This window comes from Drosophila persimilis, unplaced genomic scaffold (genome assembly GCF_003286085.1).
Source record: "Drosophila persimilis strain 14011-0111.01,24,50 unplaced genomic scaffold, DperRS2 tig00000000-arrow-pilon, whole genome shotgun sequence".
Classification (NCBI taxonomy): domain Eukaryota; kingdom Metazoa; phylum Arthropoda; class Insecta; order Diptera; family Drosophilidae; genus Drosophila; species Drosophila persimilis.
In genome coordinates, this window is record NW_020825288.1 from 11134089 (window position 1) to 11155765 (window position 21677).

The 21677-nt window shown below is 46.5% G+C and overlaps 3 protein-coding genes and 1 long non-coding RNA gene across 6 annotated transcripts; 2 read left to right on the plus strand and 2 right to left on the minus strand.

Moving 5' to 3' along the window:
- Positions 1–4770: 4770 nt before the first annotated feature.
- Positions 4771–12328, minus strand: LOC6587713 (ATP-dependent RNA helicase p62). Of its 3 annotated transcripts, XM_026984269.1 has the most exons (6): positions 12285–12328; positions 11758–12057; positions 8725–9864; positions 8429–8667; positions 5828–6006; positions 4771–5761 (listed from the first exon to the last, which is right to left on the minus strand). In XM_026984269.1, coding segments are annotated over exons 2-6 (1776 nt in total). In that variant the 5' UTR covers positions 11760–12057; positions 12285–12328; the 3' UTR covers positions 4771–5545. The 3 variants fall into 3 exon arrangements, with proteins under 3 accessions (XP_026840070.1, XP_026840068.1, XP_026840069.1); XM_026984267.1 differs by lacking the exon at positions 12285–12328 and having other exon boundaries at positions 11758–12207; XM_026984268.1 differs by lacking the exons at positions 4771–5761; positions 5828–6006; positions 12285–12328 and adding an exon at positions 6511–7816 and having other exon boundaries at positions 11758–12207.
- Positions 12329–12829: 501 nt separating this feature from the next.
- On the plus strand, positions 12830–13197 carry LOC6587774 (probable small nuclear ribonucleoprotein G). Its single transcript, XM_002013238.2, has one exon. It carries the CDS (start codon positions 12898–12900, stop codon positions 13126–13128), a length of 231 nt encoding a protein of 76 aa, XP_002013274.1. The 5' UTR covers positions 12830–12897; the 3' UTR covers positions 13129–13197.
- Positions 13198–13261: 64 nt separating this feature from the next.
- Positions 13262–13768, plus strand: LOC113564909. Its single transcript, XR_003408378.1, has 3 exons — positions 13262–13388; positions 13449–13700; positions 13754–13768. It is a non-coding gene; the product is annotated as an uncharacterized LOC113564909 (long non-coding RNA).
- A 113-nt stretch (positions 13769–13881) lies between these two features.
- On the minus strand, positions 13882–14890 carry LOC6587700 (low choriolytic enzyme). Its single transcript, XM_002013239.2, has 2 exons — positions 14776–14890; positions 13882–14710 (listed from the first exon to the last, which is right to left on the minus strand). Exons 1-2 carry the CDS (start codon positions 14873–14875, stop codon positions 13905–13907), a joined length of 906 nt encoding a protein of 301 aa, XP_002013275.1. The 5' UTR covers positions 14876–14890; the 3' UTR covers positions 13882–13904.
- Between the last annotated feature and the right edge of the window lie 6787 nt (positions 14891–21677).

Here is a 21677-nt window from a genome sequence, read left to right on the forward strand (position 1 = left end):
GTCTCCGGAGTCGCCGAGTCAAATTGAATTTTGCCACCAAGGCGCTTTGCCGGCATCAATATGGACTCAAAGGGGATCAGCGCTAAATGCTGCACGCAACGTCAACGCCATCCATCTTACTTAATGTCAGCTGCAGCGAGGCAGCAGCACCATCCCCACAGCAGGAGGAACCTCCAGCACTTTCCTCATTATGCGATGACAAAACAACAACTATTAAGAGGCGCCTGCAGAGGCAGCAGCAGCGACAGCAAGCGGAAGCAACAGCAGCGTCCACACTTTTATGATTTGCTAACGACAAGAGCTGCGTCGCTGGCTGCGTTGGCTGTTTAAAAATCAATTTCAACGCCGCATGCAGTCCTTGCAGTCCCTGGCCTTCCACCTTTAAGGCAGCAGCATCGGGGGCCCGTGTGCCTTCTGCTTATATTCCTGTCAGACAGCGAGGACGAGAACGAGGATGAGAACGAGAGCGACAACGCCTCATGCGCCTCGTACACAACAAAAGCCAATAGACGTCAACGTGATGGGAACAGGCTTCAGCAGGAGCAGCAGCATCAGCAGCAGCCATCATCGCACATCTCCCATCAGACCTAGCCCTGAGCTCCGTAGTCACAGAGGCACACAGGATGAAGCAAAAGCAGGGACAGTGGCAGTGGCAGTGGCAGTGGCAGCGGCAGCCTTTCTTTGGCCTGGCAGCCGGCATGCGTCAGGTGTCCCATTTTAATAAATTATGCAGCCTGCTAAATGCTTAAACAATTGAATTTCATATTTACATAATATGTAATGTGCTGCGACATCATTATGCAGGCATCGGGGGTTCTGTTCGGTTCGTTTCGGTTCGGCATCGTTCCACTGAAGGCGGCATGTGGCCCGCCCACAGTTTATTGAATTATGTTTCGGGCCTTGAGAGAGAGTGGCAGCCCCGGAAATATGACACAAATTGTCGCAACTTTGGGCCCAAAACTAAATGCCAGAGAATGGTTACTGTCTCCCTCACCCAATTCCTGGGTTTTCTGAGCGGCAAAATTTCATTTGACGTTTAGAATGGTTGGAGTAGACTTTATTAATTATTTCGCACTTTAACAAATGTTGGGTCATTCATTTGTGCACTTTAATATGGCTCTTGGAATAGTTTCGACCAACACAATCCCTCCTGGAACCAGTTCTCTCGTGCGAGTTATTTATGAATTTATTCGAGCTCGGAAAATTTCTGCAAAATTAAATCATGTGCAGGGAGCATTTGCCATATTTTATTACAATCTGAGGAGCGCCCATATAGTTTATATTGCCCGCATATGTACGGGATATATGTTTGGGGAATTTTCATTCGTTTCGTTTTATATTACGCATACGCCACTTTGGCCGACACGTAGGCTCTGCCTCTGCCTCTGCGGCTGTTGAGATCTCAAATCCCATATCCCCGACATCGGAACACATGCATGCCCAAGTGCCTAATTACGAACATGTGTCAGAGGAGCACAGGCGGCAGAGAGATTGTGTGTTGGGTGTGTGTGTGTGTGTATGGTGTGGCGGCGTCTAATCAAAACTTTTATTTGCATGAAATTAAATTCAAGCAATTGCACTTAATTTGCCAAACAGGCAGCTATGGTGAATAAACAGACAGCGCAAGGAGCGACCGGGATAAGGAAGACAGGAAGAAAAAAAAAAAACCGAAATTAAAAATCAAGCAGGCGTGGGGGACAGGGCAGGGCAGGCGGGTGGCATGGGGAAGACCCTGGGATGGAATGCGGGACCTCGGCAGAAATTATGAGCACGCTGGAGAAATCTAAGACGATGTTGGATGCTACTACTGCTTCTGCCGTTGGGCGTGCCAGTCGTAGTCGCCTTCGGAGGAGTGCCAGTCGTTTGAAGTGCCTAAGGAAGCAGACTCAACTCACACACACACACACACACACACATGCACCCACTCCAGACGACCATAAATAAAGTATTTGATGTGCATGAAGTTAATGTCTTATTATGCCCAAGTTGTCAAAAACAAGCGACCCCCAGACCCCACCCGACCCGACCCAACCAGATCGGGTGGCCTTCCTGCCTGCCTGCCTCGATGTTAGTTAAGGGGTGCTTAATGTGCGTGCGGGCGGTTTTATGTGGGACGCGTTTGGGCCAGGCCAGGAGAGGGCGTGGATTTTATTAACTTGAGCGCAGTGTTCGCGCCAGCTCGGTTCGGTTCGGTTTTCGGGCGCTCGACAGACAGCGAGCGGCTTGAGTTTTGATTTGGCTTAAGTACATCAGCCGGCGCCAGTTTAATGATAACAAACTCAACACAAGTGATAACGCGTCAAATTACCAAACAGACCGAATGGGTGTATGTGTGTGTTAGCCAAGATGAGAGGAAAGGAGAGCAAAAGAGATGATATGGGATGGGGTCTTGGGCTCAATCAATGAATCTCAACTGGTTGTCTTGCCGACCCAGCCGCCCCGTCCCCGTTTGCGTCGTGTGTGTATTTGTGCATGTCTGGCAAAAACGAAATTAGGCAAATTTAATGAATTTATGCTGGTGGCATCTCCTTTGTAATCCGAGTGCGCGCACACCAAAGTAAGTGACCTGCTTCGTTCTCGGTTAAGTGGCCTTGCTCGAGCGAATCCCAGGGCCTGGGCCCTGCGTCGTGTGTGTGTGTGTGTGCGCGTGTGGCATGGGTAAGAATGAAAATGAAAATGAGCCAAAGCCAAGCCAACGCCAGAAGCTAGAGCTGGATAGGAGGAGCAGCCTACAACCGCCTAATGTGGAAGTGGATGCAGCGAGGTGTACGGTCTGGAGGCAATTTCCCCGGCAGTTGTAAATGCGATGAGTGCGTGGAGTAAATGTTGTGTGGCTGCTTAATGCCCCACCGAGTGCCGTCACCCAGGAACCCAGGAGGGGAGAAGCAGACTAAGTAATCCAAGTCTTAAATTACAAGAAGAGATTAGGTAATACACTCGTACTTTCCGATTCAACCGAATTTCTTCATCACAATTATTAGTTCAATTATTATGCTGGGACAGTCAAGTGGCGCCCATTAACTTACTCCCGAACTTCTAATGCTTATAGGAGTGTTCTTATTGAGAATTACGTACTTCTACGCAGGACAGGACTCTGAAGTGTAGACTGAAAGGCCCCTTAACTCTTTAGTTGGTTTTATTCAAACATATGGATTCCATCGGAGCCTTTATCGAGTCAAATTTTAAGCTTTTTGCATTTTTACCCATTTTTTCCCAATAAAGTGCTTGAAATGAAGAACCTGAAAGCGACAGTTATGCATTGGCCTGTTTAGGTGCGTAAGGTTGGTTTTGTTATATGTAAACATGGACAAAGAAATGATATCTATCGATACTTAAAGGAAAACTCCTTCATACTTTCCAAAAACTCGGGAAAAACGATGGTTTTTGATTCTATCAGGAGAAAAGCTCTCAACATTAATTGGGATACTCGGATCTGCCCAATTTAACAATGTCCCCAGTTATTGACGCCGGCGTCCCGACTCGATCTACTGGTTTAAACGCTAAAAATGAATTTTAAAAAAATACTTACAAGTGGGAAAAAATGAGGCCATAATCGGTGCAAACAGGTCGCAAAAAATAATAGCAAATATAAATCTATAAACGTTCAATTGAAAAAAAGCAAATTCACAAGAAAACTGGTTCAAAAAAGCTGTGCGATGGAAAAAAGCAATAGTTTTGTTTTAAATTGTTAAAACTGTTGACAATAATTTTAATAATTATACAAAGTTTGTTTTGTTGAAGATAAAATATTGGTCCATCAGCATACATACATTTGAGCCACTGTATGTACATATGTATGTGTGGATACATAGCAGGAAGAGGGGTATGATGATAAAATAGGAATAAACGAGAATTAATTATTTTAAGCCCCGTGAACTTTTTTATGTAAATATATGGTACATAGTACTGTAAGCATAAAATGATAACTGTCCACTGACCACCAGGACAAACTTTTCCATTTGAACTTCATGGTAAATTTCCTCAAAGTTGTTTCGGTCTTCCATATCGTCCAATCATTGCTATGGCCGCCTTCCGCCAGCACAACCCCCAACATTATCCAATTCAAGCAATTTAACAAATGACTTCCTTCTCGGCTCCACCGCAACCGCAAGTACGCGACGTCCCATCAGCAGTCGGTTGTGCCACGAATCTAACCACATTCACGTCGCCTACAGCGTCATTATCCAGCCCAAGCATCTGTACGGATGGACCAAGTGGAGCGGGGCCCAACAGCCTGAGAGCCAAACTTGTCATAAGAAATATGAGCAAAGTAGTACGAAAAAGAGAAAGGCGGAGAGGACAGACCGAAGCCAACATTTCGACCGTGTCCGCCGTGGAGGGAGAGAGGCAAAGTCGAAAGTGAATTGGCTTCATTGCGTCTAAATGTGGTGTCAGACACGGTTGACGTTGGCGGTGTCCACCCTCTAGCCGGGGCTGCCTGCAACCCACGCCCGCTCCTGCCACTGTCGATTTCTTATCTGACGCTGTCAGGGTGGTAGGAAGGTCGGGAGGGAGTGCGCTCCTCGTATTGACACTGCTCCAGTGTGCCCCAAGTGCTGTAGTACTTAATGATGTCTGAAAAAAAAAGAATTCTGCAATCACGATTGCTGTGCACCGACACCCGTTCCCGTTGTGGGACTTTTATGGGAATTCCTGGGAGGAATGGAATTCCTTTGTGTTCCAAGCTTAAGACTTAATTGAATTTAATACATGAAATGAACCCAGAAGTGCATTGTCTCGCCCTTGGCGGTTGTTTTTTCGGTTTTTAGGTAGTAGTAGGTATACACACGTTTATTATTTTTCCAAAAAGTAAAATGAAAGTGAGAAATTCTCCTTGTACATACAGATTTCTTTTGTATTTAGTGTTAATGTGTTTCTGTTTGTTTTATGTTCTGTTTCGGTTTCTGTTCATTCTTACTTCTTTCATTCTCTGGTTGTGCCGTAAAAAGGTATCCAAAAGTTAATGTTCCAAAAAGTAAATTGAAGAATTTATCAAACAAAGGCCGCCAGATACAGCGGGATGTCAGCCTTTGCTCATTGTCATCAATGGGACAGACGGGAATGATCCTTACACTTCCTCCTTCTCCTTTACATCCTTACACTTCTCCTGTTGCAGCATACACACACAACGCGCTACTTTCTTGCTTTTCTTTTCTTGGTTTTTTTGTTTTTGTTTAGTTTAGTGATAGGTTGTTGCATTAAATTAAGAAATTATCACATCATATTTGAAAATTGGTTTTGCGTTTAAGTAAAGAGTGTTTGTTTTTGATGCAGTTTTTCAGATGGAAAAGGTCTGCCCCTTTGGGTGTGGGGCAGCAACAAATAATTTACACTTCACAAATCATTTAAACATAAAGATGCTATGTTCAAAGTGCGGTTTGTGTCGCTGAGAGTCTAGTCCAAATCCGGGGTGGTTCTTTCCTCACAAAACGATGAAAAGTACGAAAACTTAAACTTAGGCTACGAACTTAATTTAACTTAGGGCCTAGCGCTGTTTAGTTTTGCTACTGATGAAATCTCCTGTTTCTAATAGTTTCTGCTTGCTTTAGTCGAAGCGCGTGTGCCGACCACCGTCGCCGCCGCCGCCACCACCACCGCCGCCGCCGCCGCCAAAGCCGCGTCCATTGCTCAGGCTGCCCTTCTTGAAGCCACCGCCGCCGAAACGACCGCCGCCGCCGCCACCACCGCCATATCGGGAGCGTCCGCCGCCACCGTCGTAGCGGGAGTTGCGGGCAAGATTCTCCAGGGCAGGATTGATTTCCTATAAAACAGCGAAAGAAGAAAATTAAATTACTAGCTCCTTTTCCTCCTTAATGACTGGACTCACCTGATTAGCCTCTCTGAGCACGTCGACAAGCGCCTTGGCCTGCTTGGCATTGTTCTTGGTGAAGAAGGCAAAGGATGTGCCCTTGGTGTTGGAACGTCCTGTCCGTCCAATGCGATGGATATAGTCCTCGCTGTTTTGTGGGTAGTCAAAGTTGATGACATACTTAATGCCATCCACATCTGTTTGGTTCGGAAAAGATGCGAAAAATTGTTCAAATTAGTCGGATGGACGAATGGGTATCAGAGGGAGAGAGCGATTAATAGGGGGGGTGGATAATTATCATAATTGAACAACAGTTTTTCAAATTGCCAAATGTTTTTCCGCTGTGGGCGATCGGATAATCGCTTGCAACAATTTGTAGCGTTTTTTCGAGATGTTTTACACTTTGAACACACTTATCTTTTTTTGGGTTTGTTTTGTTTTTTGGTTTTTGTTTTTTGGACTTTAGCAGCATATACTTTTTGTTTGGTTTTTGGTTGAAAGTCTTTTTGTTTGGGTATATGTTTTTAGAAAAAAAGAAAATGTTTCAAAATGTACGTTACCTTCTTGGTGCTATAAATTGTTTCACTCAATTTTCTCTCTCAATCAAAATCTCAAAGCTTTTGTGGCGTCGCGCAGCTCGTGGTCCAAACTCTCCCAAAAAAAAGAATCGCACGGCGAAGCGAGCGGCGAGAGTTTGTTGCATTGAGCCGCGTGCGCCTCTCTCTATATACGCGAGTAGTGGTAGTACTCTCGCGTGTGTAGGTGTGTTTGTGGAGGCGGCCAACGCCAACGGCAACTGTCATGGCCATGGTCAACGGTAGTATGGCCACGGCACCGGCAGGCAAACCGCAGCATTGGCACCGGCAACGTCAACCGCATCCTCCGCATAGACAGGAGGACAGGACGGAGGCGCGCCGCTAGATGCGTTGGCCAGGAGGGGTAACGGTAACACAACAACAAACGGCCTGTCCAGTAGCAGTCGCCACCACACATTATGACGGGCCATTGTCGATGGCGGCGGCGCAGGCGCAGGCACAGGCACAGGCAGTCAGGCAGTGGGCGTGGTAGCTAGGCGCACTCAGCAGCAGCAGCAGTGACGACGAGAACAGGAGACAGCAGAACCGTCAGCAGAAATTCCGCATCATCTTCAACCCACAGCCCACATATCGCTCCGATCCGATCCGCTCCCTCACTCAATCCCGCACACAACGCTCTCCTCATCGTTCGGTTCAGTTCTGTTCGTTCTCTCTCCACAAGCAACTACGAGTAGACTGTGGGCGTGCTCGGCAGGTGTCGGTTGGTTGGTTGGTTGTTTGGTTGGTTGTTTGGTTGTTTGGTGTGTGTGTGTGTGTGTGGGGTGAGGATCTGATCTGATCTGATTTTTGTGTGACTTTTGTGGCTGGTGTGCTGTTCAGGTGCGTGTGGGTGGGTGGGTTTGTCTTTTGCTTGGCTGCTTGCTTTTTGGTGGTGCATCCGCTGGCAGGTCAGGGCAGGAATGGCAGGCAGGGCAAGGGTCACACCTTGGTGGTGGTCTCTGTTGCTGATGCTGTCTGGGCGCCGCCGATGTTTTGGCAGCCTCTGTCTGGCCTTCTGGGGATGTCTTTTTATTTGTTTTTTGCCTGCTTTGTAGCGCCGCCTTCTAACTGCTAACTGCTGGGGCGGCTGCTGGCAAGTGTTGGCCAGGGTTGGGTTGTGTTGTGATGGTTGCCTGAGGCTGGCTGCGTTGTTGTTGATTGATTGATTGTTGGTCGCAATTAAACTCTTTCTCAATACAGACTGCAGAGGCCACATATGATGCATGATGTTGGGGATATGTCGTGTCTCTCATGCGCGTATCCAAGCCGAAACGAATCTCGATCGTCAGAAACTTTCATAGATCCTTTTGCCCAAATTAAAATTCTCATTGGAGATTGGCAAAAGTCGCTCAAGTTACGAGTACTCGCAAGGGTCGCACGGGTCGCTCATTTATCTCATTTATCCTCCCCATCATACTACAACAATCGGCCTCTGTAAACGAGAAAGAAACAGAAAGAGGGAGAGAGAGAGAAAGAGGCAGAGAGAGACACGCACAAAGACCACGTTGTGTGTGTTATACACACACATACGCGTGTATAACAACATACATGTATAACACATACATATGTATATTGTTGATATTTTTGCAAGGGTTGGGCCGGGACGGGTGCAAGGGGGGTTGCGGGTGGGTGGGGGGTGGAGTAAAAGTTCAAGTTGATTATTTAAGTTTTTCGATTGGCATTTTGTTGGCTTACTGACTAATAACTGTTTTTTTTTTTTCTGTATGGGCGCGCTCTATACGATATTTATATTGGGTGCGATTGGGAGATAGCGGTTCGGGGGATCTTTGCGGAGTACATTCGCATGTGTGTGTGTGCTTATGAATGGATGATCTATTACGTGAACTTCTGTGAGTGATATTTTGGGGATGGATGGGGGGTTTGGTTGGATTGGGAATGTTTTTGTATAAGCAATAGCCCTACTATAGAATGTGTGTGTCTGTTTTTCTATGCTCTAAGAGACCTTGTTCGTTTTCATTCCAATAACTACTACAAGAGGGTGCTTTGTTGTGCTGTGGCTGTCTGGCTCACGGCGGAAACTTACCCAAACCACGGGCCGCCACATCGGTGGCTACAAGAATGTTCGATTTGCCCGAACGGAATTCGCGCAGGACAAAATCACGCTCCGACTGTGACTTGTCGCCGTGAATGGCGCCGCAACGCACGCCGAAGCTGCGTATGAATCGCACCAGATTGTCCACGCGTCGCTTCGTCTCCACAAAGATGATGATCTTGCCGGGATTCTCGCTGGTGTCATAAATGTCCGACAGGAGACTCTTAAGCCTGCGAGGGGATTATGTGTTTAGTATGCGAATATTTTTGGAGTGAAAGAAAACCTACTTCTCTTCCTTGCTAAACTCATCGCACACTTCCACCACCTGGCGGATGTTGTGATTGGCTGACAATTCGAGGGAACCGATGTTGATCTGGATGTAGTTGCCGAGGAAATCCTCGGCCAGCTGCTTGACCTCCTTGGGCCAGGTGGCGCTCCACATGAGCGTCTGACGGTCGGGACGGATCTGTGAGACAATCTTGCGGATCTGGGGTTCGAAGCCCATGTCCAGCATACGATCGGCCTCGTCCAGCACCAGGTAGGTGCATCGTTTCAGATTCGTGCCGCCCGACGAGAGGAAATCAATGAGGCGACCGGGCGTGGCGATAACAATCTCGCATCCGCGCTGCAGATCGCGCATCTGGCCGCCCTTAGGGGCGCCTCCGAAAACGCAGGTGTTGCGCACATACGAGGACGAACCGAACTCGGTGGCCACCTGCTGGATCTGCTGGGCCAGCTCACGCGTTGGCGCCAGCACCAGGGCAATGGGTCCGTCGCCGCGCTGCAGCGGCTGCTGGTTGTTGATGTGCACGATGGCGGGCAGAATGTAGCCCAGGGTCTTGCCCGAGCCGGTCTTGGCAATGCCCACAAAGTTCGCACCGCTCATCGCGATGGGCCAGCCCTGCGCCTGAATGGGTGTCGGCTCCTTGTAGCCCTGGCGGCGGATCTCCTTCGTCACGTATTCGGGCAAGTATACCTCACCGAAGTCCTGAATGGGATTCTGGGCCTGGCCGCGCACAGTGATCTCGTGCTCGTCGCGATACCGCTGCACCTCGTACGGGGAACGGGCCGCCACGGTGGCGTGCTCCTGATAGAAGTTCTTCTTGAACGGCGTCAGATTGGAGAAGTCAACTGGACGCATTGGCAGATCCTGGCTACCGCCGCCTCCGCGACGATCGCCACCGAATCCACCGCCACCGCCGCCAAAGCGGTTTCCGCCGCCTCCACCGCCGCCGCCGCGATCATCGCGACGCTTCTCAATCCGTCCATTGCGGACGCCATGGTAATCGCCTCCGCCGCCACCAGCGCCAAAGCGGGATCCTCCTCCTCCGCCGCCGCCGCCACCTCCGCCGCGACGGTCTTCACCGCCACCGCGGCCATCGCGACCGCCACGGGAATTTTGACCGAAATCACGATCGTGTGGTGCCCTGGAAAATGGAATGGAATTTCAAGGGAATTAATTAATATATCTGCCCCAAATTGTTGCTAGTTGTGAAAGGAAGGCTCAAGAAAAGAAATATCTCTTTAATCTTGCTCTTCTCGCAACACTTTTGGCGCTGAAAAGCAGTCAAGGTTGTTGGCCTTAATCTTTAAGACTAGTATTTTTCGATTTCGGATTTTCCTTGACAGATAGTTGCATCATTTTCTTTTCTTAAGTATTTCTTTTGGGGAGGAGTGGTGAGTGGTGGTAAAGTAAAGGCTTTGGCGGGTCTTACTTTGCTCGCATGCTGCCGCTAGACGTCTGATGTCTGAGTCTGAGTCTAAGACTTGGCTGACTTTCTTTCTGTCTTTCTGTGTCGGTAAAGAGCCGCTAAACAGCCGACAGAGGAGTTATGCTAGTGTGTGTGCTGTGTGGCACCGGCCTGTGCCAGAGGGAGACGGCGAGAGACAACCGCAATAAACTTAAATAAAACTAATTGCGTGTTATGGAAATTAAATAAATTTCGGATAATACAAACAGTAAAGCAAATTTGATTGACAACAACATGCAACTCTCCCACCATATATCCTTCTACCCATTTCGAGCGCCCGCGGATTGCTCAACTAAACAACTCCCGCCCCTGCAACACACAACTGGGGCTCTGGGCTCTGACATTAATCAATGTGGGGTTGCACCCAAGGACTGATGCCACGACACGACTCGACTCGCTCCACTCCAATCCTGGCCTGCCTATTGCCCTGTCAATTTGGTCCGTTGCCCCTCTGTTTGTGTTTGTGTTTCTGTGTCTGTTCCGTTTTGTTGGCCTCTGGCACGCCAACTTGGCCAACTAGCAGCAGAGCGGAAACGGAACGCTCCGAACGTTTATGAGACAGCCAAATGTCTCGAACGGGTTAGGGGGAGACCAGCGGGAGGGACTTGCTGTGTGTCTACCTGTCGCTTTTTGACATGCAAAAGGGCACAATCGCAGGCGGAGGGCTCATCATAATCAATTGGCGTCATTTGACATTTTAAACTAATAGCGCGTACATACGTCGGCGTATAACATGAAATCCGATTACAATGAATCGCGATACTGGTATCTTTTTCATATCAAATTAGCGTCGTATTATTGCAGATAGCGATATAGATGTTTCTGCAATTTGCGAACCATATTAAAATTGCTTTTCTCCACGTGCAAACATGATGAAAACCAGAAAATCGCTGTCTCGATACATTCCGCGCATAAACGAAACACCAGACAGAACACAAAGCGGCCGTGCGAGCGGGACAAAACTAGTCAGTGACAGCCGTCGACTGTGCTACGAAACTGTTATACATGCGGCCGAAGCACGCGAAAAATGCCGCCGTCAACAGGCAAGACCCACTCCTCTCACACTAGCGCACGCCCTGTGTGCGTGTTCGTGTTTGAACATACAGACAAATTAAAATGCTATAAAAAAGCAAACGAAGCAAAGACACGTTTCACAAATCAAGCAAATTCTCTTTATGACGTGCGCTGTCGTTCTTGCCAGTTAGTTGTTGCTCTTGCGGATGGCTACATAAGAGAGAAAGAGTAGAAGAGGAGAACACTGGGAGCACACCACTGTCAAAATAATTATCGGACCATGTGTTTTTGCTTTGCCTTGCAGTGGCCTCTGTCCCGTTTGCCCGTTTTCACATTTTGCTGTCTTTGCTCTTTCTCCCTGCTTTTTCAAGCGCAGCCCGCACATAATTACTCATCACAGCCCGTTTCGTAGGTGTACAGAAATACACGAACACGCCGAGCGCAAGCAAAATGGCGGCGGAAAAAACCAGCGGCCCAGCTGCTGCCCCGTACTGCGTTTCATAAGCCTTTTATATTGTTAATTATTTCGCCGTCTGGCGAATGGGGATTACTTACATTACTCCTTCAATTTTGATTTCCTCTGTATTCACGTGTGGATCAGTAAAAGGCGATTTCCTCGCACGTTTGGACACAGTGTCTTGCTCGTCTGCTTCTGGGAGAGAGTATGTGGATGTTCTTGACGTTTCTAGTAGTCTGGGTGACAAACGAAACGCACGCTGTGCCTGGTATATACTGGGTAATAATACTCTGGGTATACTGGATACACTCGACTCCTGGCGACTGGGGCTACTCGGACTCCCGTGGAACTGTTGTGGGTGTTCTGTGCAGAGCAAAGCGAAACTGCTGCTGGTCGTTCTGTTGGTCGAGGAAAAAAGAAAATGGCGACGTTGCGTTATACATTTTTCCGCACTGCTTGGTGAAATCAATAAGTTGCCCCAGCTGCACGCCGGACGTGCGACGGTCTCGCACGACTTTCGCGTCACGTATTGCATTAACTTTAGCATATTTATTAAATTTTCTTTTGACTAGTACAGCACTTCCCACAGATTATAATTCTACTTTTACCGCAGCGCGTGTCTTACCTAACCTCGTCCAAAGTGGAAATGAGGAAGAGCGACTCGGCGGTGTGACCAAATAATCTTTTTCGGCCTATCTGGCAACAGTATTACTATTTTACAGGATCTGGCAGCCCTGATAAAACATTGCTAAGACACCGATGACAATAAAATTAATTTCTTTTTCAAACAATAACAATTGCAGCTAGTTTTTATTGAATAATGTGGGCGGACCAGAATGCATCCAACGGAATTGCAAAATGAGCGAATATACCACGAAGTCTGGCATGGTGTGGTGGTCGTATGACACTAAGCTCCAGTCGCTTCTTCCAGTTATATGTCGCAGAGCAGTGGCACTCTTAGAGTTATAATCATGTCAAACTCATATCTGCAAAGTTTATCAATATAGAATTTTTGTCGCTTTGCATATATGTCTCTGTCTTTAGACATGAAAAATACATCAGTATAGTGTCGGACGACCATAAAAACGTTCCAACCTCCGAGGAGGATGCCAGACTGTAATACGCTACACGCGTTAGAGTTTTTGTAACCACGCGTTAGGAAGACATTTTTGGCGTGTAGCCGGCATCCCCGCTTTTTCTGCAAATTTGTTTGGAAAATTGGAAAATATTAACTAAAAATGTCGAAAGCACATCCCCCAGAGCTGAAAAAGTACATGGACAAGCGTATGATGCTGAAGCTCAACGGCGGACGCGCTGTGACCGGCATCCTGCGCGGCTTCGACCCGTTTATGAACGTGGTGCTGGACGACACCATCGAAGAGTGCAAGGACAAGACAAAGAACAACGTGGGAATGGTGGTCATCCGCGGCAACAGCATTGTCCTGGTCGAGGCCCTAGACCGGGTATAGTGCCCGCTAATGTGCGGGCCCTACCAACAGTCGCCGTCATGGCTATCACCGTAGCTTTTATATGTAGTCTTAAGGCTCCAACAACCACATCCACTGTATACCTTCAGAAAAGCCACAAAAATCGTAAATAAATTAATATAAATAACGAAACTATAAATACTGCTCGTGAAGGAGTTGGTTATCATATTTAGGATTAGAATATGGATTGTGAAATGTGTTCCAGCACGTTTTTCGCGCCAAATTAGCATTTCCTATGAATGGTAAATAGCGTTATTATTATGTTTTTGTGCATATGAACTAAATCAATTGATAATTTTCAGATTGGCGGCGAAAAGCCTTACCACAAGGAGACCTAGGATGTGTCAGGCGATAGCAGGATAATAATTTTTGTTGCAAATGAATTACATTGCCCTTGCCGTCGTTTAATAAAATAAATCATTTACACAAGCAAAAGGACATCGTTTGGAAAATGTAGAATATTTTAGAAAATATCCTCAAAATCATCAGAACGATAATAAATATGTTAGTTCTTGTAAACACGACGGCAGCGACCCGTTTTCGTATTTACATATGTAAGTGGACATCGCGGAACTGTACCTAATAATGATTTTTAACATATTTGCAGGGCTCCCATTTCTCAACAAAAAGAAACCACTAAGAGTTAATTTTCGAGTTTCAGGGCGATAATTTATTATAGTCTACGGATTAATTTATGAAACTAGCAAATCAATGTGATTCATATTAAAGGGGGAAGCGAGAGCAGAGCTTAAAGGAATCTACAATCCCAGCAGGTGGCAGAAGCCACGGTACATTTTGGCACGACGGCCCTGAAGGCAGCCGTACAGCTCGTTGATCTTGAGGCAGTCGATCTTGCTGATCGTCTTGCGCTGGCCGATGCGGACGCCCGGTTGCAGCGGCGTCATGGTGGGCTTTTGACCCTTCTTCTTGCTGAAGTAGAACTCGCCGTAGTGCATCACCGAGTTGTAGTCGTAGTCGAAGGCATATTTGCCCTTCTTGCGGGAGATCAGCTTGAAGTTCTTCCGGAACCGTGGCACAATGTTCTCCCAGTGGATTTTCACGAAATTGTCGCGATCTGCGCGCGACTGCTCGTGGTAGATGCCAATGGCGTGCATCAGCTCGTGCATGATGCGGCCCTCGCTGCTGAAGCAGTGTGCGCTAGTCTCGTCCGGCCGCTGAAGCGACACGATCTGCTCGCCGCCTCGCTTGCCCACGTAGGACCAGCAGCCCTTGGGCCCTTCCTCGGGCGGCTCAATCAGCAGATAGTCCTCGACCTCGCCGTCGTAGGGAACGAACTTGATGCAGGTCAGCGAGTTGAAGGTCTTCAGGGCCTGAACAATGGCCTCCCGCTCCTCGTTCACGTACCGTGGACTGATCTCGAAGGGTATGGTGCCGTTGGGCCATAGGCGCTTCGGGTGTCGCATTGGATTAACGCCCAGTCGCAGGGTTATGTAGGTGTACGGATCGATGGCTATGTCGCCCTGGAACAGGCGGGGCATCGTTTCCGGATCATCGATGCCCAAGTCATCGTTGCCAATGTCCGGCCCATACGGATCGTACTCGTCTGCAATAGATACAGAATAATTTTATTCGAGGAAATATCTTTCTTAATTGAGGGACGGGACTCACCTGCTGCTACGCTGCTGAACTCGTGCTCGAAGAAGTCCACTCCTGCGGGATATTGGCGCGTCGGTAGTTTGGCACTTTCACTGGATGGTGGCGAGGCCATCACTAGCACTAGTACCACCACTACCACTCCACTTAATTGTGCACACATTATAATACGCCTTGGATTTTGATTTTTCTTTTCTGTGACTATTTCCATTGGATCGTTATGTGTTTACCGCGTCTACGCCATGCCATGCCGCATCCAAACCGAACAGCTGCACACAAAATTGGTAACTGAACCCCGGGACCCAAGCGGCGGGCGACTACCACTAGCGACAGCAGCGGCATCGGCGGCAGCAGCAGCAGCAGCGACTTTGCATTTTAATTTATGCAAAATGTGCGAAAATAAAAGCTAAATAATGTTGAATGTTGGGCATCCGATGGCCACGCAATCGCGCCGCATGCAAACAGATCCAAAATCCATCAGCTGGTAGGCATTGCATCTCTGAGCCGAGCTGAGCCGTGATCTCTCTGCTCAAACACGGCCCAGAGACATGCATGGGAGATCTTGTAATTTGATGCCAACGCTCGATGGCCTACTGGAAATGGAATACACACTGGGAAAGAGTATTCCAACTGCGTTGGGGGTGTTTGATATCTCTCGGATTTTGTTGTAAAAGCATGCACCATCGTGAAATGGGATATCTCAAAGGGTTATCACCCTGATTCTAACGGGATCAGGCTGATGGCGTGACCATATGACCATATTCATTCGCATTCATTCCTCAGCTCTAACATGTAACGTAACGTAACAGGTAACGTAAGGAACTGTTTAAACGGGCCATCAGCAGCCTGATTGAAACTTGTTCCATCAAACAGTTTTGCATCGTGGCTATGTAGTTGGTGTGTAAATGTGCTTGTATGCGTCTGTGCTTCGCGCGACCATTGTGGATAACAAAATATAAATATTCTCGTGGGTCTATTATCGTGTCTAGGAAGGGTATCAACGCTTTGGCTTCGTGCATGATTTGGTATTATTATTTTGTTGTCGTTGGTCAGGTTCACGTTGGCGCTAACGTTTTAATGTAATAAATTTCGCAAAATTGATTTCAACGTGGCTCCAACAGCCCCTGCCGCTGCCTAGAGCTCTGCCGGCACGGAGCATTTCGTAAACGCTCAAAGTCAATTTTCAGCTGTCTCTCTCTCTCTCTCTCTCACTCTCCCCCCATTCTCCCATTTCCATTCCCAAGCCGCTGCCAGAGTGTCTGACTATCCGGCTGTCTGTCTGTTTGGTTTCCAATTCGTTTGTTTGTCGTCTCTGCTTGATGGTTGCTTGCTGGTTGCTCTGTCGGATGGGCTTGATATGTGACACCTTGGACTCTGAGGTGGGACTTGGAGTGGTCATCGCAGCTCTGGGCCTGCACTTTGCACCTAGCTGGGACTTTCTTGGGGGCTTCAATTAAGCTGCCAGTGGGAGCTATTAAGTCGGCCTGTCTGTCTAATCTACATCTCTGTGTGTGGCTTATTTGACAGTCCATTTTAATCGTTCATCATTAATTAGGCGAAATTAGTTTCCCTGTCTTAATTTGCATATTTGTTGTGCAGCAACACCAAACAACAACAGCATCTGCCCAAACGCATTTCATCGCGATAAGTTCGGGGCCAAAATGAGTTTTGTATGTGATTTGGGAATTTTCAAATTAATTAAGAGATCTCTATTGAACACATTTGGGTATGGCTTACAAATCAAATAAGTAAATCAGAATCATAATTATTGGGCGTTAGGCAAGGATATCTATCAATCCCATAAGTCTCGTTCAGTTGGTTCCCTCCTTCCTTGATCACAAGTGTTTCCAGCTTATTTATGAGTTCTTGGACTCTTCGACTAATATTGCCCATTCGTTTGAAACATAAACATAATATGAACATACATTTTAACCATTATAAGTATTTCAACAATTCAGAAAATTCACAAAAACATAAAACTACATAGTGATAACTAACTGAAAATGGACTTTCATGAGATTTCATTGTGAGTAGAAATAGTTCAAAGTTAAGCTCCACTATGGAGTAAGTCTAGGAATCACTCTTCACTGAAGTTACCTTTGTTTATTCCCTTATTGTTCCCATGCCCCCATTCAATCAGTCAGTTTAGCCAGCAATTGTCATAATTCTCCTGGTTGAACTCGTAAACTTGGAGCCGCTTCCCCACACGGCACTGATCCACCCATTGAAAGAGCCCAACGATGCGCCGGCGGGTCTGTCGTCGAATGAGTTCAGCCACTTGACTTTATGTGTCAGCTGGGCAATAAAAATGCGACACCGAGTAATTTTGCGCCACACACAGAGCAACACGGGGACAGGGAGAAATAGAGGAAGACCCCACTTGGCCGAAATCAAAAGCAGGCGGGCATCAAATACAAAACAAAACAAAACAAACCAAACGAAATCCAAATCCAAGTCCAAGCCAGCGACTAATTCAAAGTTGTCACGTAATAAAACACAGATACAACCGAGAAAGAAAAAACAATAAGCTACAAAAGCGAGAAAAAATCGCTCGACAAGAAATTTGCATTTTTTTTTGTCAGAGAGAGAGAGAGAGAGACAGAGAGAGACATGGAGAGAGAGGGGCGACGCGTCGTCGAGGGGCAATCGATGGCGACAAGAAATTTAACAAAGTACAAATTGTTATTTGATTTGATTACGTAATGACGTCACAAGCATGAACACACACACACACTGCGTCGCTCCACCTCCTACCCATGAATTTCTTCGCCGACATTTTATCATCAACTGGCATTTGCTATTGTTATACTCTTGCAAAATATATCATACATAGGCTTGAACAAGATGATTTGTAATTCAAAGAAGGAAGCATATCGCAAAGAATTCATAAAGGGTATAGTACATACAGTGCCGGACTTAAGTATTAGCTCAGCAATTAAATTCCAGTTTAATTTTATCCAATAAATAAAACAATTTTCTATAAGATAAGGTATAATATTGGGCAAACCAATGTATTTCCACGCTACAACGCTACAACTAGATATGTAAGCGTTTGGAGATTGATCTGTCGAGTCGTGCAATTGGAACGATGGATCTGCCAGGGTATCTAAGGCTTCGGCTTTCGGGCCCGGCTTTCTTGTTTTTATTGTGTTTGTTTTCGTTTTCGGTTTGGTTTATTTTGACACCCAAACTGATATCTTCAATTGGATTCAAAACTGAATTAATTGAATTGCATTAAAGCGGTTTCCGTGATTTGTGGCTGCGTTGATAGCAGGCAGCCTCTCCCAACCCTTCTCTAAATCTGCATAATAGAAAGATAATAATTGACGTTTGTAAAGGCTGCTTAAATGGAAATGCGTCTTAGTTGAGGATTCCGAAAAATGAACAACACAAATTGCTGAATTTTGCTTTTTCTTTGTGTGCTGCAGCGATGGTGGCGTGGAGATTGTCATGGAAGATGGTAGGAGAATTAATTATAATGTTCGTTGAAATGAAAGTTTTTTCCCCATTCTGCCGCATTTTTTTTGTATTCTTTGCGCTTAATAAAGCGGAAGGAAGCGCAAAACTTTTATTCACAAAGATTTCCACCGCATGGAAAAACTTTTAATTCCGCTAATGTCGATTTTGAGATGGCGAAAACTTACCGAGATCGGGAATATGCGTGCGTGGGGCGTTTGGGTTGTGGATTGGAATTGGGATGGGGATGGGGATGGGAGAAACATGTTCCCCCTAAGTTTCCATTAAGCCGCATCAGGCATATGCTCTCGAGGAGGGTGTGGGTCGCAGGAAAAAATATTTCCCCTAAGACGGCTTAACTATGAAAATGAGAATAAAAGCAAAGCCGAAGAAAAGTTCAATCTGGAATGTCTGTCAACAACGATGACAGTCAAATATTCAAGTTTCGTTTAATAGGAAATAAATGAGGAAAAAGGACAAACAAATAATGGGATGATTTGTATTAATAAGTACATTTATAAAAGAAGAATGGTTTTAATTTGAACAAAAGATGGCACAAATGGGCTTCTCTTTCTTAATCAAAAATATGGGTACAATGCTTGCGGAGTCTCTAAAAGAATATTCCACTGTAAAGCGATCAAGAGACTAACAAAAACTCCAATATACCATATGCTGTTGTAAAAATATAAATAGTCGAAGTTTTTCACACAGACTGAATTCAATTTGTATATTTCCATAAATTCTTTGAATTGCCAGGGAATATGCTATATAAATATATATATGAATGGACACTTTTATAGTTTGCTGACATTTGATGGCTCTTGAAGGACGCCCCCGCGTTCGCCACCGCTCTCTCTACATTTCAGTTTCGCTGGCGCTGGATGGGACTATTATAAACATTTTCCCACATCCGCCCATGTACTCCTCTATCCATCCATGCAGCTGCTATTCGAGCAAATAATAAAAAAAAGTCCAACGCTGTCGTAGGCATTTCCTGAAGTATGCAAATCGATTTCAACGCTTCCCCATTGCAGGCGTGTGGCAAACTGCGAATTGCCGGCGATTGTGATAAATAAATAAAAAACAAAGAGCATCAAAATGCTTTGATAACACATACAAAATTCAAGGATTTGCATTTCGCCAGGGAAGTGTCAGACAACCCAGGTCGGAGGAGCTGGAGGACCAAGAACTCTAGTTTCTTGCGTGGCAATTATAAATTATTTACATTTCTAAATGTTATCATATCAATGTGAGAGTTGGCCTGTTGTCCCCAGGGCTCTGTCACTGACTCTCAGTCCCGTGCGCCCTTAACTGGTGCCCCTCCTGCTTGTAGCTGGCCAGCACGCAAAGTTCATTTAGATGCATGCCCCCAGATACCCGAAGACCCCAACCCACTGCCCATTGCCCACTTTTAGGCAAATTGCTGGAAATTATTGTAGGCCGCAGAGGCAGAGCAAATCGCCAACTGCTTGAGTCGGAAATTAAAAGCAACGTTTGAGCTGCTCCCTCGCACCAGACCCTACTCGTATCTGGGTAAATGAATCAAGTCCAACCAGGCTGACACCCAAAACGCTTAGCCCTGGCTATAAATTCAATTTGTTGGCTGGATGCCTCGAGTCAGCTCTCAGCTCTGGTCTGCTCCGCTCTGCCCTGCTCGTTGATGTTCCCTTCTGTTTCGCCCCGGACACGTGCTAATGCACAAACCTGGAAGTCATTTGTCTTTCTCTGCTGCGCGTTTATCACATTTTATCAATTGTCCAAAGGTATCCGTTGCTCAATCAGTCGTCCTTCCAGTCAGGCAGCCAGACAGTCAGTCAGCGGGTCGACACACTCCCTCCTAATAGATAAATAGGCACAGTCCTCGGTCCTCAACTGACAGACATTTGTATGCGGCACCGCACAATTAATGACAAATTTCGAATTTGCCAATCTGTAATTACATCACAACTTAAAGTTGTTTGGCCTCTTCTTTATTGTGGTGTGGTTTATAAGTGGGGCAGAGCAGCAGGGCTGGAGCATCGAGTAACGTCTTCTTCGAACTGTTTCATGAGATGGTTAGAGAGAAAAGTGTGACAGAATGAGTTTAAGGATTTATCGTCCAAGTCTAGGGTCTTATGGGATATTGAAACCCAGACATGGAAATTATGAGCTTTTACCGAAGACTATACAATTCTCAATATGTTGCATGGGGTATCAAAAAGATGTTCTAAGGCCGGGTTTCGTAATGCTTTGGGCAGCTGAATCGCTCCCCAGAATCCTCCCAACAATATGCTCAATCTTTGGCGAGGCGCAGAAAATAATTACTTTTCGGTCCCCAGAACAACAAAATACAGAATCTTTGTGTAGCTTCTTTCCCAAGAAGAGTGTTTAGCTAGGTAATTTATAGCGGTACCATCTCCCCTATAAGTAAGCGAATGTAATCTGAAAGTGTCACATTCCCAATGATTGATCTCCGTCTGAAGGATTTAAGTATGATTTCAACCTGCCGCAGCTCTCGCTGCTTAACCCTCGGTTAATGTCATTTTGCAGCCCTAGTTTTTATTTGGAATTATATTGCTGCGGTTGGCTGCCTCATTTGTCGGTGGAGTTGTGGATGAGGAGGAGTGACAAAGGCCGGCGCCAAAATCAAATGAGTTGGCAACGACGCAGCCTCAGCTTCAGCCCTCCCCTCCGTTCGCGCGTTCCCCTGGGAGGCATGAATTTGAGTTATGACTGGAGCGGAACTTTTACGGGCAACCGTAAATTTTTGGAGTCGCCGTTGACGCTGACGCTGGCACTGGCTTAATATTCACACCTTTCGTTGATGGAAGTTGGAACGGGGCGGGAGATGGCCAAGTTATTTATGCGCACGCATTACGGCTGATAGTGATGGGGGGATAGGCTGGAAGTATGAGTTAGGGGAAGGCCCTTTTGCTGGCTGATTGCTGATGGGTCATGGTTTATTATTTACTTTGTTGTCTGCCTGGCCTGGCCCCAATCCCAGTCCCAGACCAAGTCGCAGTCGCAGACGCACTCCAAGTTCGTGCCCCACTTCCTGCTGTTATTGTAATTGAAAGGTATAAATAACATTAGGCTAACAGCAAATAAATTTATGTTGTTTATGCTCTCTATATATCTGTGAGTGTGCCTGGGGACTTCCCTTTTGACCTTTGGCGCTGCCAGGACTCCTCTGCCCGGTAAGCACTCTTCACGGCTGTTGCGTGCCGGGCTAATCGCTCATGGGCCCATCAAGGACCGGCACGCGGTCGACTCATCATCTTTTATCAATTTATTGGCATTTTCCATGCCCCACAGCCACAGCCGCACCGGTACAATGTTATTTATTATTTACACTACACATTGATTACTATTATTACTAATATTATTATTTGTGGTAAGACCCCGACCACCCACTTTACGCAAGTCCCGCTCGCTTATCAAATTTTGGGCTGGTTACTGCTGCCCTGTGCATTTTTCGGATG